The sequence below is a fragment of the Leucopleurus acutus genome, assembly GCF_964270905.1.
Source record: "Leucopleurus acutus genome assembly, chromosome: 8".
NCBI lineage: Eukaryota > Metazoa > Chordata > Mammalia > Artiodactyla > Delphinidae > Leucopleurus > Leucopleurus acutus.
In genome coordinates, this window is record NC_139151.1 from 103,538,425 (window position 1) to 103,556,383 (window position 17,959).

General features: G+C 51.3%; 1 protein-coding gene across 1 annotated transcript; it reads right to left on the minus strand.

The window, feature by feature from the left end:
• Nucleotides 1-176: 176 nt before the first annotated feature.
• On the minus strand, nucleotides 177-5,208 carry CTSF (cathepsin F). The gene is made up of 14 exons (XM_082844161.1): nucleotides 4,911-5,208; nucleotides 4,553-4,651; nucleotides 4,151-4,235; nucleotides 3,995-4,056; nucleotides 3,793-3,868; nucleotides 3,112-3,225; nucleotides 2,863-3,008; nucleotides 2,679-2,775; nucleotides 2,518-2,598; nucleotides 1,596-1,715; nucleotides 1,444-1,508; nucleotides 1,263-1,353; nucleotides 793-851; nucleotides 177-713 (listed from the first exon to the last, which is right to left on the minus strand). The coding sequence occupies exons 1-14, from the start codon at nucleotides 5,121-5,123 to the stop codon at nucleotides 639-641; spliced, it is 1,383 nt and encodes a 460-aa protein (XP_082700287.1). The 5' UTR covers nucleotides 5,124-5,208; the 3' UTR covers nucleotides 177-638.
• Nucleotides 5,209-17,959: the final 12,751 nt, after the last annotated feature.

Consider the following 17,959-nt stretch of genomic DNA (forward strand, 5'->3'; position numbering starts at 1 on the left):
TTCTCAATAAAAAGCCATAGTGGGCCCCTCTCCATCTCCTTTTGCTTCCTGAAGCAGAAGCTGGGCCCTCAGGCTTCTGGGCAGGACCAGTTGCCCGACCGTGACCCTCCTCCAGGGGTCCCCACCACCCCTCCTTGCCCTCAGGGTCCAACATTCACACCACACTGGGCTCTAGGACACCTCTTTATTGTGTTAGAAAAGGTTGGTTACAACAGTTTCTCTAGACATGGAAGGCAACACTGTCCCCAGATCCAGGGGGGACCAGAAAATTTATAGCATCAGAGGAAAGCCGGGGCAGGAAGCCTGAGCCTACAGAGGACAAAGCTGGCTTTAAGGCCAGAATATTTTCTTCCCCCTGCTCCTTACCCGAGCCCAGGGTTCTTGCCCCAGCTTTGGCTGCCAAGACATCATCCTTCACCCCAAGATCCTCCTAGCTACCACAATTCAACAAAGGTGCAGTTGGGGAACTTCGGGGTGGGAGTAGGGGCTGTGCCCCTAGCCCAGTGGCCTCTGCTCACCCTGAGGTACCTGGTGCCCGTCCCTCAGCCAGCTGTGCCTCCTGGGGAGGGGCCTGGTCATGCAGGTCAGGCAGGGGAAGGGGCTGCTCTGGTCAGCACCAGGCCCTGAGCCGGTGCGCCTCAGTCCACCACTGCTGAGCTGGCCATGATGTTCACACCACAGGCCCCGGAGCCACGGTGCAAGTAGTAGTAACCCTGGGAGACAGGGGGCGTTGGTGAGGGCACCGGGGCAGGATGGGGGCTGGAGGGCTGGGGCCAAGCGGGCGAGACTCACCTCCTCGCCCCAGTCAGTGCCCCAGCTGTTCTTGATGGCCCAGAAGGGAGTGGCAGAGCCTGAGGAGCAGTGCAGAGAGCAGGGAGTCAGGGCCCCAAGCACTTTGCACTCTTCAAACATCCGCTGTGGGCCTACTGTGTGACAGGTACTAGGAAAAGAGCAGAAAGCAAGACAGGCCCACCTACCACGCTCCTGGAGACCTGGTACGGCTCTGGGGTTTGGGGAGGACACCCCCCACCCGCCTCTAGCAGGGTATCCATTCATAACACCTCAACCTCCCAGCGCCTTGGCTTTCCCATTCATAGAGAGGATGGATGATCCTGCCTGGCCCATAGCCCGAGGCAGAGTTTAGGACAAGGTTCCTTGGTGTTCCCCTGATGCCCCCTCCAGAGGTCCTGAGATGCTGTGGTCCAGCCTCTGCCTGTGACCGGGGGTGGATGGATGGGCAGAGCAGGGTCAGCGGAACTCACGGTTGCCGTAGCCCACGAGCAGCACAGCGTGGTCGATGAGCCAGGGGCTGCAGAGGGGCCGCAGTGGGTGGGAGATCCCATGGCGGTAGAACTGAGGGGGAGAAGACGAGTAGGGGGCCAGCTCTGAGAAGTGGGGGAAGAGTCAGCAAGAACCGGAGCAGCAGTGAGGCTGGGGTCCTACCTGCATGCCAAAGGCATTGATGGCAACGGAGATGGGGCCCTTCTTGGCCAGCCAGGCCGCCAGCTCTAAGACAAAGGAGGGGCAGTGTCAGGGGCACCCAGGCCCCAGCCCCACCTGGCCTGTCCTCACCCCCTCACCCCTCCCTCACTCACTTTGCTCATTGTGGCTCAGCTCCACTGAGTCATTGATGTAGGCCTTGGCCTTGTCTGCAGAGAAGCTGCAGGCCTGCAAGTGGCCGTGGTAGCTGTAGTCGTCCTCTGTCTCCAGCCCTCCTAGGGAATGGCGGGGGGCAGATCGGGGGTTAGAGAAAACGTGGGCCCCAGTTCATAATACTCATCTGCTCCCAGCCAGGGGCTGTGCTAAGCCCCTCCTACACAAGGCCTCATGTTCTCTATCCACCCCCAGCTATAGGCCATCCTCTCTGAGAGAGGCCTCATTCTAGAGGTGACACAACTGAGGCCCAGAGAGATGGGGGAGCCACCAGTGAGAAATGCGGCAGAGATGGAATCCAGCTCCCAGCTTCTGACTCCTCACTCATCCCAGCATTCCTGGGACTCCTGACCTTGGCTTGCTTGTCCGGCCCTGACAGTTTGCTCCCAATCTGGCCCAGACCCCTGCCAGACTCCCTCACCAATCTTGGTACAGCCACCTCAATCCCTCAGCCCTCATTTTCCTGCCACTGCGACCCACTGCTCAACTGAATTACCAATTTAGGACAATGCCTCCTCTCAGGGGTGAGGTGTGCTGCTCCCTGGTTTAGCAGCATTATAGAAATACAGACCGCCAAGCAATACTGAGACCCCCTGCTGTGCACCAGGAACTTTACATGTATTTCCTCACTTGACACTTAAGACGATCCTACAAAGTGGGCATGAGGAGCCCCATTTCCCAGGTGAGACAACTGAGGCTCTGAAAGAGCTGACCTGCCCAAGGTCGTCAGCCGGTAAGGGTCAGCAATAAGACTCGAACCCAGTTCAGGTGACTGCCATGCTCATGTCTCTCCCCTCCCAAAGTGACTTCCTGTGGAGGGAGCTGGGGCTCCTGCTGCCCCTCCTGAAGCCCATGAATGCATACCCAGAGTCCTTATGGCTGAGTAGGCGTTGGAGGGCAAGCCACCCAGGCAGGCCTTGTCCACCTTGTCACAGTCCAAGAGCTCTAGGAGACAGAAGCCTGGTCCCGAGGAGCCCTCCGGAGGGGCTGGGCCGGGGACAGGGTGGGCAGAGTGGGACGCTCACCCTGCTCAGAGAGGGAGAGCAGGGACCCCCGTTTTAGGAACCACTGGCCCTCCACGTTGCCTGTGACTGAGAAGGCCCAGCAGGAGCCGCACATGCCCTGCAAGAGACAGGGAGAGTCAGGGCTGGGTCCCTTCCAAACGCCAGTGCAGTCCTCATGTCCCACCTCACTTCTTGGGGGTCCAACCTGGTCCTTGACTTTGGTGACAGCCCCCTTACTCCTCCAGTCCCACTCAGGTGGAGGAAGGTCAGGGATGGACTGGGCTAGGCGCATCCTCTTGCCAGGCTCCTCTTTTAGGAGGGGATTCAGGTAGATGGTGCGGAACTCCTCCTCTGTGGGCAGGGGATGGGAAAAGAGTATTCTAAGCCAGTCCTGACCAGGGGCCTTGGGAGCAGGCCCTGTCTCTTCCAGGTACCATGACGGCTCTGACCCTACCTGTAAGGTCACTGAACTTGGTGACCCCATACCGAGCTGTGCCACGGTCCAGGGCCTGGATCTTCTGCGCTCGCACCATGTTATTGGCAAAGACGGACATGCGCCACCTGGCTTCTGAGGAGCGAGTAGAAGGGAGGCTTGGGCCCCAGGCAGATCATAAAAGGAGAGGTGCTTGGGGATAAGAGGCAGAGGTTTCCCTGGGGAATGGTAAGCTCTGGATCAGGCCTGAAGCTTATTTCAAGAAGGGCAGAACCCTGGGGTGGGTGAGGGTAGGGGGCCAGACCTGCAAGTGACAATGGGGCCAAACCGGGGTGATGACTTCCCAGGTATGAAGGCAGAACCGAAATGGGCTCCAGAGGACATCCTGAGACAGGAGGTTGTGGGAAAAGGCCACCATGCCAGGGGTCCTCCAGCAGAGAGAATCTGGCCTTTGCCCCATCCCACTCTACCCAGGATGATGGAGACCTATGGTTTCTGACTAGGAAAATCAGATGGGAGAAGGGGCCAGGTACCTGAGATGGCTGCCAAGTCCTGGGAGGCTGAGCAAGAAGTTGGGGATTTAGGGGCCCTTGAAAGGATGCACTGCCCCTTGTGCCCTTCCCTTCTCCCACACCAAGGTGCCAAGTTGGGGGGAAGGTCCTGATCTGATCGGGACAGGTACAGCCAAGGCTAGGTCCTCACCCTCCGTCGTTTCATATGTCCGGTTATAGGTGGTGACAAAGTCCTTGAAGATTGAAACCATCTTCACAGAAAAGTCCTGGAAAGGCAGAGGGGTCTTTACAAGGCTTCCTTCTCAGAATGACCCGGGAGCCCCAGGCCAGGTTGAGGGGAAGAGAGGGAATATAAGGCAGCAGCCAGTTCCCCAGACAAACAGGCTCCTCACCTGGGGCAGGGGATCCTTGTTCAACAGTGGAAGGAATGAACTGAAAGTCTCATTTTTGTCATCTGGAGGAGAGGGTTGGAACAGAGAAGAATCAGGACTGACCCCTGAGGGAAGTCTGACCTGAGCTATCCCAGCATCCCTGGGCTATCCCAGCACCTGTAATCTTCGTATCCACTGGGCCACAGTCCTGCCTCAGCAGCATGTGTTTCCCCAGCTCATCCAGGACTTCAAAGCTGCAAAGCTGGAGGAAGAGGAGGAAGCCCGTTGGGGGGCTGGGACAGGAGCAAGGCCTTGGCAAGATGGAGCCGGAGGGTCCCCCAGTGAGGACCACCTCCAAGGCAACCATCCCCATAGAGGAGAGCGAGGCACAGTACGGGAGTAAGCACCCAGACACCCTCCCCTTTTACAGCTTCTTGGTCTCTGGCCTTCCAGGCCTGGGGAGCGACTCACGGTGGGGTAGCTGCGGCCTCAGATCCCTCCCTCTGGACTTGACCGATCATCCCAACTACTGCCAGACTCAGTCTGGGGGCAGGGTATCGCAGGAACCCCATCACTCACCAGGGTTTTCTTGGACACACGGAGCTGGCACACCGTGGGGTCGTTGCAGGGCGGCTCCACCAGGGTCGCCTTCAGGGAGTACAGCGACCCCCGGCCCGCCTGGATGGGGGGTGGAGGGGGGCGCCGTGTGGCGGGCACAGCCACTCCCTCCCCAGTCCGGCCTTCGTGGAGCTCACAGCCCCACCGTGCCGTTCCCCTTCCCAATCCGTAGAGGTCCAACGCCCCCATCCCAAGTCAGGCGTACAACGCCCCCGCCCCAAGTCTACCCCAAAGCTCCCAGCCCTCGGACGAGAGTCCCGCTCACCCCGCACCGGGCCTCCACCCACCGCCGCCGCCGCCGCCCCCAGCGCGTCCTCACCCGGCGGACGCGACCGCGCACGACCCTCAGCGTAGCCCGCGTCCTGGCAGCCCGGCCGCGGTTGTACATCTCTAGGGCGAAGCGGGCGGGCTCCAGCAGCTCCGGGGACTCCAGCTCCCAGGCCTGTGCGCCGGCCGCTCGGGGCTCGTTGGGGGCCGGAGCGGCGCCCGGCAGCAGCCCCAAAAGCAACAGCAGCTGCAGCCAGGGCGCCATGGCGAGGGCGAAGCCGGCGTCCCGTCCTCACGCTCTGACAGACGCGCGACCCAACCGACCGGGCTGAGCAGCCCGCGGTCGGGGGGGTCGGGTGGGTTGGGGGAGCCCTGGGGGTCCCTCCCTCCGTCCCTCCCTCCGTCCCTCCCTCCGTCCCTCCCTCCGCTCCAGGGCGGCGGGGTGCCGGCCAATGGGCGCCGGTTGGGGACGCCTGCGCGCTCGCTTATTCACGTGAGGCTCATGGGTCGCGCTGGCTGTGCAGGCATCCTGGCGCTAGTCCCGCGCTGATAACGCATCCTTGCACCAGCCGGGTCTGAGGAGGGGTGGCCCCAGACGCAGCCTTGAAGTAATCTTCTTACGTCTTGGAGCTGCTGTTTGTGTAGCAGGAAGAGCCAGTTCTGACTCCCTGTTGGATCTGTTTCTTTTACTTTAACCTTTGCTTTTCGTTGCTTTTGTTATTATAATCACTGTCTGTAGCTGTGAGCATCCTGCCACAGGGAACCCTGCCCCTCTGCCTGTTAAACTAAAGTGCCTTTGTTCAGCTCACAGAGAGACATTCTGACCTTGTCCATCTGTGAGTGGCTGCACAAAAGAAGAGATTAACACATCCCCTCCTATTTTGCAAGATAAATGGTATTTTTACTTTACTTCCTCACCTCCTCCCCGTCTCTGTTCTATAAAAGAAACTGGCATCCAGACCCCGATAAGATGTTTTTTGGGGGACCCTAGTCCACCATCTTCTCAGTCTGACGGCTTTGTGAATAAAGTCGTATTCCTTGCCTCAACACCTCGTCTCCCGATTTATTGGCCTGTCGTGCGGCGAGCAGGGCGAGCTTGGACTTGGTAACGTTTGGGGAGGAGAAAGGATGCCGGCCTGAGAATAAAAATAACTAGCATTTATTGCATGCTTATTATACATGTTATATGCCATCTCCCTTTAATCTTTGTAGCAATCTTGTGAAGTAGATGTTATTATCCCCGACTTATAATTGAGAAAATACAGGTTTAGGGAGATTAAGTGGCTTGCCAAACAGCTGCTAAGTGAAAGAGCTGGACTTGAACCCAGAGAGTTGGCTTCAGAGCTTGAGTTCACAGCTCCACCAGCTCTTTGAAGCCCCTCTTCTCATCAGCAAAATGGCAGCTAAAATTCCCTGCACTGGTACTGCCTCAGGCAGTCATGGGGATCAAACACAAACATGCAAACAGCGCACAGGGTTGGGACCGTTCTTTTGTTCCACCAAGTATTCACCACTGTGTTCAAGGCCTAGCAAGAAGAAGCATGAACAGATACACTAGGCATAGTGCTGCCTATTCGGAGCTCCCAGTCTAGTGGAGAGAGATGAGTAAAAGGAATTTTCCTCCAAGATGTTACCAGCTGTGGGACAGGAAACAGGGAAGAGAGTTTTAAGGGAGTTGGGGAAGACCCAGAAGTGGGTAGAGGGTTAGTTTGGGCATGGAGAGTGGGGAGAGCAGGTCCTAAAGATCATCCGGTCCACACCTGACTTCTTTTGGTAGCAGAGGGCTATCGAGGCGAAGGGACTTTCAGCTACTCAAAACTTAGTGCTGGAGCCAGACCAGAGTCAGCTCCAAGCTCCCAGCTGATGTCTGAGAGGGAAGGGCCTGAGGGAGCCCAGCAGTGGCTGATCTCCCCCTGCTTGTGCCCTCCCCAGTTGCAGCTCTTCGGGGCTCCCTTTGTCTCTCTTGCAGGAGACAGTCCCAGGTCCTTAATCTGGCTCCTAAGGCCCCCTTCAGGTCCAGAAGCACCTTGGCTGTCACCTTGTGCTGTGCACTTGACACTCCAGTCTCACTCTATTTGCAGAAGTTCGAGCTCTTGCGCACCCTGGAAGCTTCACATTGCTCTTCCCTTGGCCAAACTCTCAGACACCTTTCAGCTCTCGGTTTAGAGGATGATTCCTCAGGAAGGCGTCCCTGACCCACCCCTGAAACAGGAGGGAAGGGGGCAGGGCACAACCTCTGAAAGAATGACACAGCCCGAGGACATGACATAAACTGATTAGAACCAAATGGGTCCAAGATGGCGGACAAGTCGCCTTCCACTAGACCTTGAGCCTCAGTATACCTCACTGTAACACGTCAGCAAGCTAAATGACATACCTACAGGTGCCATGACAGTTCCAAGCCCAACCACAGGGATCAAAAAGTGGGCGATGGCCCAATTCCTGGAAATCACCGCCCCTTCCCGAAATAGCTGGAATACTCCTCCCACTCATTAGCCTAAGAAATTACCCACCCTTATGAAAACTGACAACCCCATACCCTGGGGCCACTCTTGCCTTCTGAGATGGCCTACACTCTGTGGAGTGTGTTTCTCTCTAAATAAATCCACTTTTTACCTATCACTTTGTCTCTCACTGAATTCTTTCTGCAGTGAGACATCAAGAACCTGAGCTTCATTAAGTCCTGAAAGCAGGTGTATGGCCTCAGTTGGAAGACCAAGGCTTTTGGTCGGGTGTGAGTCCTGGCTGTGTGGGTTCGAATCCCAATCTGAGGTGCACGGTTTCACCCCCACTGCCCCTGGTTGAGCTCAGTGCCATTGCCTCTGTATTCCTAGACTCTTAGCCCCGTGAACTGCCTCCTCCTGAAAGGTCTAGCAATTTCTAAGGCCCAGCAGGGGCAGTGAGACTTTTCTTAGATCTGGGTTTCCAGAGATCCACATTGCTGTCGTATTTATTTCACCTTCGTGGGAAACAGTCATCTTCCCCAAAGTCTGTTCCTTGGGCACCGGAGCCACCTAACAAGTGTCTGGGGGAAAGGGTGCCTCATTTTCTCATCAGAGCGAGGGAAGAGCGCATACTTGTAATTCACAAACGAAAGGGAGGAATTTTTTTTAAGTCACACATATGTTATCTCAGGCAATTCTCACAACAACCTTCAAGAGAGAAACCGTACAATTACACATGAGGAAAGTGAAGCCAGGGGCATGGCAACATCAAGGCGCTGAGCTGAATAGAGGGAGGCAGCAGAGGAGACTGGGAAGAAATGGACATTGAGAGAGAAGGAAGTCTGAGAGGATGAGGTCAAGAAAGTAGAAGAGAGTGGATTTCAAGAAAGAGGAAGTGGCTGGCTGTGTCAAATGCCACAGAGAGGGCAAGTAAGATGAGGAGACAGAAGTGACCTTGGGATTGGGCAACATGTAGGTCATGGGGGACCTCATTAAGAGTGGTGAGTTGGGGGCTTCCCTGGTGGCGCAGTGGTTGAGAGTCCGCCTGCCGATGCAGGGGACACGGGTTCGTGCCCCGGTCCGGGAAGATCCCACATGCCGCGGAGAGGCTGGGCCCCTGAGCCATGGCCGCTGAGCCTGCGCATCCGGAGCCTGTGCTCCGCAACAGGAGAGGCCGCAGCAGTGAGAGGCCCGCGTACCACCAAAAAAAAAAAGAGTGGTGAGTTGGGAATTCCCTGGTGGTCCAGTGGTTGAGACTCCATGCTTCCACTGCCAGGAGCCCGGGGTTCGATCCCTGGTGGGGGAACCAACGTCCTGCATGCCTTGGAGCACAGCCAAAAAGCGTGTTTTTAAGATGGGAGACACTGGAGTATGCTTATGAGTTGATGGAATAGAAAGGGAGATACTGATGATTCAGGAGAGTGAGGGGAGAATTGTAGGAACCAATAGTTTGCAAAGAGAGGGGTGGTGTATCAGTTTTCTATCACTGTGTGGAACATTATCACAAAATGAATGGCTAGGGCTGCAGTCTCATTGGAGGCTGGACTGAGGAAGGATCTGCTTCCAAGCTCACGGGGCTGTTGGCAGCACTCAGCTCCTTGTGGGACCTCAGACTGTGGCCTCAGTTGTTTGCTGGCTGATGGCTGTCTGCCACCCTCAGCTCCTTGCCATGTGGACCTTCCCAACACAGCTGCTTGCTTCCTCAAAGCAGGTAAGGGAAAGCGAGGATATTAAAGTCTTGGCTAATATAATCACACATGTAATCACTTGTATCAATCACCTCTACTGTTTTTCCTTTCCTTTTTTTTTTTTTTTAACTATTTATTTATTTTTGGCTGCATCGGGTCTTAGTTGCGGCACCCAGGATCTCTTGTTGTGGAGTGTGGGCTTCTCTCTAGTTGTGGCACACAGGCTCTCTAGTTGTAGTGCTCAGGCACCAGACCATGTGGGCTCAGTAGTAGTGGTGCACAGGCTTAGTTGCCCAATGGCATGTGGGATCTTAGTACCCTGACCAGGGATTGAACCCGTGTCCCCTGCATTAGCAGGCAGATTCTTAACCACTGGACCACCAGGGAAGTCTCACACTTCTGCTGTTTTCTGTTGGCTAGCAGCAAGTCACAGTTCTCTCCCATACTCAAGGGGAGGGGAGAGGATTACACAAAGATGTGAACACCAGGAGGTGGGGATCATGGGGCCCACCTTAGAGGTCTGTCTGCATGCGTGTTCCCCAGAAGAGAGCCTGATACACAAAAATACTAACAACAGTAAAAATAATGTCTAACATTTAATGAGCACTAACTACATGCTAGGCACTCAGCATTCTCAGTACATGCATATGTATTAGCCCACTGAACCCCACAACAACCCCACAAAACAGCTATGATGCAGATAAGGAAACTAAGGCAACAAGAGATTCAGTTACTTGCCCAAGTTGTAGAAAGGGTGAAGATGGAAGCAGGGTTTGAATCCAGTTCTAATACAGATAGAGATTCTGCTTCTCAAACTGGCTTCTGCAGAACCCCGGGGTACAGGAGGGGTGCCATTTAAAGCCAGAGGATAAACAGAGCATTGTTTTCCCAAGTAAGCTCAATGAACTAAATAGATCAGCCACCAGAATTCCCTGGCCCTCCGGTGGTTAGGACTCTGTGCTTCCACAGCAGGGCGCACAGGTTCGATCCTTGGTCTGGAAACTAAGATCCTGTAAGCCGCGCGGTCAAAAAAAAGAAAAGAAGAAAAAAAAAAAAAAGATCAGTCACCCAGTGGCCAGGGGGTGTGGAGTGAGGAATGGGGGAGTAGTTGAAAATGCATGGTCCCGGCTTCTGCTTCAGTAGGTCTAGGTAAGGAACTTGGAATATGTGGGTGAATCTTAGAAACATTTATGTTTGAAAAGTATGCCCTTATATGTCAATTTCTACACTGAGATGAAGTTTATTTTAAATTTATTTTCTATTGGAATGTCCCCCAAATATTAGAGATGGTGTGCAAAATTTACAGTTTTTTTTTTTTTTTTTTTTTTTGGCCGTGCCAAGTGGCTTAAGGGATCTCATTTCCCTGACCAGGGATTGAACCCAGGCTGTGGCAGTGAAAGCACCAAATGAATCCTGACCATCGGACTGCCAGGGAATTCCAGCAGCACTTCTTTAAAGACCTGAATTTTCAATGAAATGGTAGTTGCTTGCAGCTCATCCCTAGGTTCCAGGATAAGGGGTTGATTTCGCCCTCTTCTGCCACTAGGGTTTGAGAAGGTCTGCATTTACACTGAAGCAAATGCTACCCAGAAATGAAAATGTCTAGGGGATGGCCCAACACCCTGGACCTGGCCAAATGGAACTTCCCTTTCTAGGACAAGGTAGGGCAAACAGCAGGGTTTCCTTCCGGGAATTTCACCTGATTTATAAAAATGGTAGTTAACAGCTGTATGGTCTGAATTTATTCCAGATCCCTCCAGCTCACCTCCTGACCCTTGGAAATGGTGGACACTTCTAAAAATTTTACCCAGTAAGTGAAATACTTCAGTTTCCTAAGACTTGTTTCCCCAAGACTGAGAGGTAGGAGAAAGTGAGAAGGGATTAGAAAAGAGGGAAAAATCACAGGCTTTAGAGTCAGACTGACTAGCTTTTAATTCTGGTTTAGCCACTTCAAATTGGCTGTGTGGCTATGAGCAAGTTACTTTACTTCTCTGAGCCTATTTGCAGAAATAAGATAGAAATGTACCTCATTCATTACCTCAGTTCTAGTCTTCTAGCAACAAACAAACAAACACTTGCAGAGAGAGTCCTAAAGGGTGGGATGAGAAGTGAGAATGTGAAAGCCCAGATCCTTGTGGGGGGGGGGGGGGACGGGAGAGGGGGGCTCGGAAAGAGGAGAAGGCCAGTTAAGCAAAGCTTAGGTGGCTAGGCTTTCACATACACCAGAGGTTTCAAGGGAGATCTACTGTCCCTGGAAATTTGAACTTGGAAATATGTAGGGGCATTTTTGTTTTCACATTGATAGGGGCTCTTCTGGTCCTTAGTAGACAGGCGCCAGAGATGCTAGACATCGTTCAATGTTCAGGACAGTCCCACATTACAGAATTGTTCCGTGTCCTGCACAGATTTCTAATGTCCCACTGGTCATTTATGTAAAAGGAAAAACCTGTTTATAATTATCTGCGCCAAGAACCCTAACTCTGTTATATATGTAAACATGTAATATTATGTGCAGTTATAGCATACACTAAATTTTCCAGGAAGTCTACTTCCACGGAAGTCTACTCCAGGGAAGAATTTTCCTTGTATGAGTTCAAATCTTTACAAAGGGCATTCACTGTAAGGTCGGATCTTAACAAACGGCACCACGAAACAGAGGAAAGCTTCAAGTGAGCTTTATTAGGGAGCGCTCCCGGGCGAGGTTCACTGGCCCGAGAGAAAGGGGCCAGAGAAGTCGCACCCGGACGAGGGTTGGGCAAGACTTTATAGGGGAAGAAGGGAAAGGGGTGTGGTGAATGTGGGAGGGCGCAGGGTATTCCTTATTTGGTGGTCTTTTCGGGTATCCTGGGGAACCGTTAGTCCCGCCCCTCGAAAGGCGGGGAAGGCTGGGCCGGGTGCAAAGTCCCCAGGTCAGTTCCTGGAACTGGGTGGTCCGGAATGTCTCCAGGTCAGTTTCTGGAACTGGGTGGTCCAGAGAGTTTCGGTCTGATGCAACCTGTGAATCTGATTGTGTTCCCCTGCCTCGGGCCAGTTGGCCTTACATTCACCATTTCAGAAGATCATGTTTCAGACTTCCCTGGTGGCGCAGTGGTTAAGAATCCGCCTGCCAAGGCAGGGGACACGGGTTTAAGCCCTGGTCTGGGAAGATCTCACGTGCCGCGGAGCAACTAAGCCCACGTGCCACAACTACTGAAGCCCGCGCCGCCTAGAGCCTGTGCTCCGCAACAAGAGAAGCCACAGCAGTAAGAAGCCCACGCACCGCAAGGAAGAATAGCCCCCGCTCAGCACAAGTAGAGAAAGCCCACGTGCAGCAACGAAAACCCAACGCAGCTAAAAATTAATTAATTTAGAAAAAGAAAAGAAAAAGATCATGCCTAGATCAGTATTTGGGGTGATCCCAGTTTACAATAATCACCTTGTTACGTCTTCCGATGTGATCCTGACTGAGCATGTACATGTGGAAATGCAGATTTCTTTAGCACAAATTGCTTTCATTTTCTTTTTGCTTGATTTAAAAAATTATGTCGTTAGGTAGGATACTATCCATGAATTTTCTTTCATTCATTTAACAAATATTGACCGAGTGCACAGTAATGCATCAGGCACAATCCAGATGTCGGGATGTAAAGAGGGCATTGTAAAACATTTACTGTTAAAATGGCGTGTTGGATCTAACAGAATTGAGATCCATTGGTAGGCTGACCTGGGTTTTAATCCTAACTCCACCACCATCTACTATTGTATAACCTGGGACACATCTTTTCACCTCTCTGAGCCTCCTTGTATTGATGCGTGTAGATTACAAGGGATCATGCGGCTCCTCCTATCTGCTCACTGAATGGTAGCTGTCAACATTATTATTATGTTGATTGATTCCTTTATGGCACAGGTACAGTAACACCATTTTATCTTTCTCACATAATTCCTCAAACTCCGTTGCCTAGCTACCTCTTTCTTTTGAGGCTCCTCATCTCCCGCCCACTCTGAGTTGTCCAAAATCTGCAGCGATTTACTTAGTCCGAAAGAGGCGCTGGTTTCTGAGGGTATTTCCTGTGGTCTGACCTCTTTCCCCACCTTGCAGGCAACTGAGGTCTGGAGTCCACTGCTGTTATGGCTTATTACCACCACACGATGGCGCTGTTGAGGCTTGGTCCTGGACACTTCCAGGGTCTTGCGCCTGTAAGGAAGTTGAGGGGCGCTCTCTCCCTGCTCTCTCACCTCCCACCCAGCCACTTCCCTCAGGAATCCCACATCTCAGCATATGGCATCACTGTTCCCTCGGTTGTTCAGTCCACAGACCTGAAGCGTCCTTGATTCTTCCCTTCCCTGCATGCCTCACATCTAATCCATCTTCAAGTGCTCTGGTTCCACCTCCCAATGTCTCCAAGAATCATCCACTTATCTGTATTCCCACAGCCATCACTCATGGCCAAACCACCATCACTGCTGGCCTGGCTGGACCCACTCTTCCCTCCAATAATTCTCTCCACGCAGCAGCTAGAGGGGCCTCCTTAAACATAAACTGGATCAGGTTGTGGGCTGTGACGCACAGACCAGATTCTTCTTCAGGGATGGACTTGGTGTCCAGCTACTGGCTCACTGCCCTCCGCTGTCAACCCCTCAGGGCCTCGGCTGAAGAGTCATGCCCACTCCCCCAGGCAGCTGCATCTAATGACAAATCTGAAGGGTCATCCCAGCTTCAGAATTCCCTGCTGGGTCAGGGGAGGTGCCCATTGAGACTGCACGCAGCTCAAATTCTCCCTCTGCTCAGTCTTGCCTCCCTCCCCTCTCTTCCACCCGTGTTGATCCTGAGAGCACTCCTTAATGGACCTCCTGCCCGCCAATCACCCTCTCTGAATCTGCTCCCCAGGGAGCCAAACCTAACTGGCACTCTCCACTTAGAACAAAATCTCAACTCCGTACCATGGCCTGTACGGCTAGGCATCACCTGGCCCCTGCCCTCCTGTCTGAACTAATCTCGTGCCCCTCACTCAGCCCCTGCCACAATGACCCTCTTCCTGTCCACAAGCTAAGTGCTTTCCAGGTTCAGGGCCTTTGCACTGGCTGTTCCCTCTGCCTGGAGAGACTCCCCCTGCTCTGTAGGGGGCAGGTTCCTTCCCAGCTCTCCTGTCTCAGCCTAAATGCTATTTCTTCAGAATAAGGACCACCTCGTCTAAAGGAGCCCCCTCCCTCTCTCTCAGAACACTGTATCTTTCAACATCCATCATACCCTGTCCTTACTTTGCTTATTCCCACTGGACTGTTTTTTTGTTTGTTTTTTCTTTATTTTTACATTTTTCTAGCAAATCATAGTTTAAACAAGTTACATGAAGTCAGATAATTTCAAAAGCAAAACTATAAAGTTTCTTTCAAATAAATTTACAGCAAAATATTATTTGATGTGGGACATAGGTGCATTTGATCAGATGTGAGAAGATGTGGGGTGGGGACCCCAAAAGTCTGACAGACTAAGACCAACAAGGGTCAAAAAATGACCCTGCCTTGGCCCTTAGTGGATTTACTGTAATATTTCTTCGATGATTTGATGGATGGATGGATGGAAATTCTGGGCCCAAAGTCTTGAGCCCAGACTCCTTTCCTAGAGGTGAATATATCTCAGGGAACATCTCTCAGCCTTGAGTGAGCAGCTCTGGTCCACTTCCAGGTCTCCCTGGCTGAATCATTAGGCCTAGGGTTAGTGTACTGACCTTCCCCACCTCCACCCCCAAGGGCTCTAGAGCTCCATGCATAAATCGATGCATATCCTCACTGCTTTGTGGCTAAGATCTCAGGCTGCAGCAGCTTCAGAAAGCCCCTGAAGATTCTTTTTTTTTTTTTAAATAAATTTATTTATTTTATTTATTTATTTTTGGCTGTGTTGGATCTTTGTTGCTGTGCGCGGACTTTCTCTAGTTGCAGCGAGCAGGGATTACTCTTTGTTGTGGTGTGCGGGCTTCTCATCGTGGAGGCTTCTCTTGTTGCGGAGCACGGGGTCTTCAGTAGCTGTGGCACGTGGGCTCAGTAGTTGTGGCGCACGGGCTCAATTGCTACGCAGCATGTGGAATCTTCCCAGACCAGGGCTCGAACCCATGTCCCCTGCATTGGCAGGCGGATTCTTAACGACTGCGCCACCAGGGAAGCCCCCCTGAAGATTCTTGTTACACCCTAATCCCAGAATGACCTCACCTCACTGTTGCATAACTCCTAGGAATCATCCGATAACAGCAACAACAATAATAATAACGCATAGCTAGTGCTTACTCTGTGCCCCATCTTACACCCTTCATAGGAATTACCTTTTAATTTAGAAAGGTCATCTCCAAGTGACCAGAGGCCTTCAAGGTCCTGAAGTAGGAGAGGATGACATTTTAATAACTCCCTCAGTGGAACCCACTTCAATCTCTGCCTTAATCAGCCAGCAAGTTGTTATTTTGGGGAGTTTGGTCAGATGAGGTGTCGCGATTTAAAACCTGAAACTAGGGGCTTCCCTGGTGGCACGTGGTTAGGAATCCACCTGCCAAGGCAGGGGACACGGGTTCGATCCCTGGTCCGGGAAGATGCCACATGCTGCGGAGCAACTAAGCCTGTGTGCCACAAATACTGAGACTGTGCTCTAGAGCCCGCGAGCCACAACTACTGAAGCCCGTGCGCTTAGAGCCCGTGCTCCACAACAAGAGTAGCCACTGCAATGAGAAGCCCATGCACGGCAACGAAGAGTAGCCCCCACTTGGCACAACTAGAGAAAGCCCACATGCAGCAACGAAGACCCAACGCAGCCAAAAATAAATAAATAAAATTTTAAAAAAAGAATAAATTGGGTTATTTGTCTTTATTATTGAGCTGTAAGAGTTTTTTATATAGTCTAGATACAATTCCCTTATCTGATATGTGATTTGCAAATCTCTTTTCCCATCCTGTGGGGTGTCTTCCACTCTCTCGATGGTGTCCAGGGAAGCACAAGTTCTAAATGTTTATCTATCACTTATTAACTATAAGACTTTCAGCGAATAGCTCTGCTTCTCTGAGCATTTCTTCATCTGTAGGGTAAGCATATAGATGTCTTGCAGGGACGAGATGAGAGTACAATAAAATGAGGCACATAAAGCCCAGGTCCCAGGTCCCAGGGCTTGGTTGGGCTTGAACATAACCTACCTGCTCCTAAGTCTCTCAAGGCAGGAAGGGAGGCTCAAGGTCACGGGTGATCCACAGGCCTCTCCATTACTTCTACTCGCTCTTGAGGGCAGAAACCCTGTCAGCTTTGCTCATTCATTGCTTTCGCCTCAGTGCCTAAGCACAGCCATAGCTCACTGAATATGCGATAAATGAATGGGTGAAAAGGAGATGGAATTCATTGCCCAAGGTCACAGACAATGAATGGGAAATCTGGAACTTCTTTTTGTTTGTTTTGTTCTTTCTACAAGTATTTTCTCTTCTTCCTTTTTTTAAAAAAATTTTTATTGGAGTATAGTTGATTAACAATGTTGTGTTAGTTTCAGGCGTACAGCAAACTGGATCAGTTATACATATACATATATCCACTCTTTTTTAGATTCTTTTCCCATATTGGTCATTACAGAGCATTGAGTAGAAGTTCCCTGTGCTATACAGTAGGATTTTATTTTATGTTATTTATTTTATTTTATATTTTTCATTTCATTTTATTTTATTTTCTGGCCACACGGCAGGCAGGATCTTACTTCCCCGACCATGGATGGAACCTGTGCCCCCTTCAGTGGAAACACCAAGTCCCAACCACTAGACTGCCAGGGAATTCCCTATTTTATATATAGTAGTGTGTATATGTCAATTCCAATCTCCCAGTTTATCTCTCCCCCCGTTTCCCCCCGGTAACCATAAGTTTGCTTTCTATATCTGTGACTCTGTTTCTGTTTTGCAAATTAGTTCATTTGTACCATTTATTTTAGACCACATATAAATGATATCATATGATATTTGTCTTTCTCTGTCTGACTTACTTCACCCAGTATGACAATCTCTAGGTCCATCCATGTTGCTGCAAATGGCATTATTTTGTTCTTTTTTATGGCTGAGTAATATTCCATTGTACAATATGTATGTACCACATCTTCTTTATCCACCCCTCTGTTGATGGGGGAAACCTGGGATTTCTGACTCCCTGGCTGGGATATACCTGATGATGCCTGTCTCTGTCTGCTCAGGCTGCTGTAACAAAATACCACAGACTGGAGGCTTAAACAAACATTTATTCCTCAGTTCTGGAGGCTGGGAAGCCCTAAATTAAGGTGCCAGCAGACCAGTGCCTAGTGAAGGCCTTCTTCCTGGTTTGTCATTTGCTGCTTTCTTGCTGTATCCTCCCACGGTGGAAAGAGAGGGGGCTCTGGTTTCTTCTGCTTCTTATAAGGGCTGGGGCCCCACTCTCAAGATCTCATCTAACCCTAAATATCTCCCAAAGTATCACCGAACATCATCACATATGAGTTTTGGGGGGGACACAAACATTTAGTCCATAGCAATGCCTAACTCAGTGGTATTAGGTGAACTTTGTATTTAGTGAATAATAGCTTTTAAAAAAAAAAGTTTAGCTTTGGTAAAATTGTAAACAAATAATTCTTTTACATATTTTAGGCCCCAGGTTGACCTAGAAAATTAGTCTGTGATATCTGAGCAGTGACATAAGACATATGGATATAAGTATGCTGTTTAAAGATTTCCATCTTTAGCAAAATTTCTGTCCATCTAAGAAAAAACATTTGCCTCTGGATCTCCACTTGGATGCCCTGCAGGCACATCAAACTTAACTTTTTTTTTTTTTTTGCCATGAAGTTTGTGGGATCTTAGTTCCCGGACCAGGGATTGAACCCGACCAGCCTGCAGTGGAAGCGTGGAGTCCTAACTACTGGACCACCAGGGAATTTGCAAACTTAACCTTTTCAGGGCTGAACTCATCATCTCCCCCCACTGCACTCCCACCAAACCCTCCATCCTCT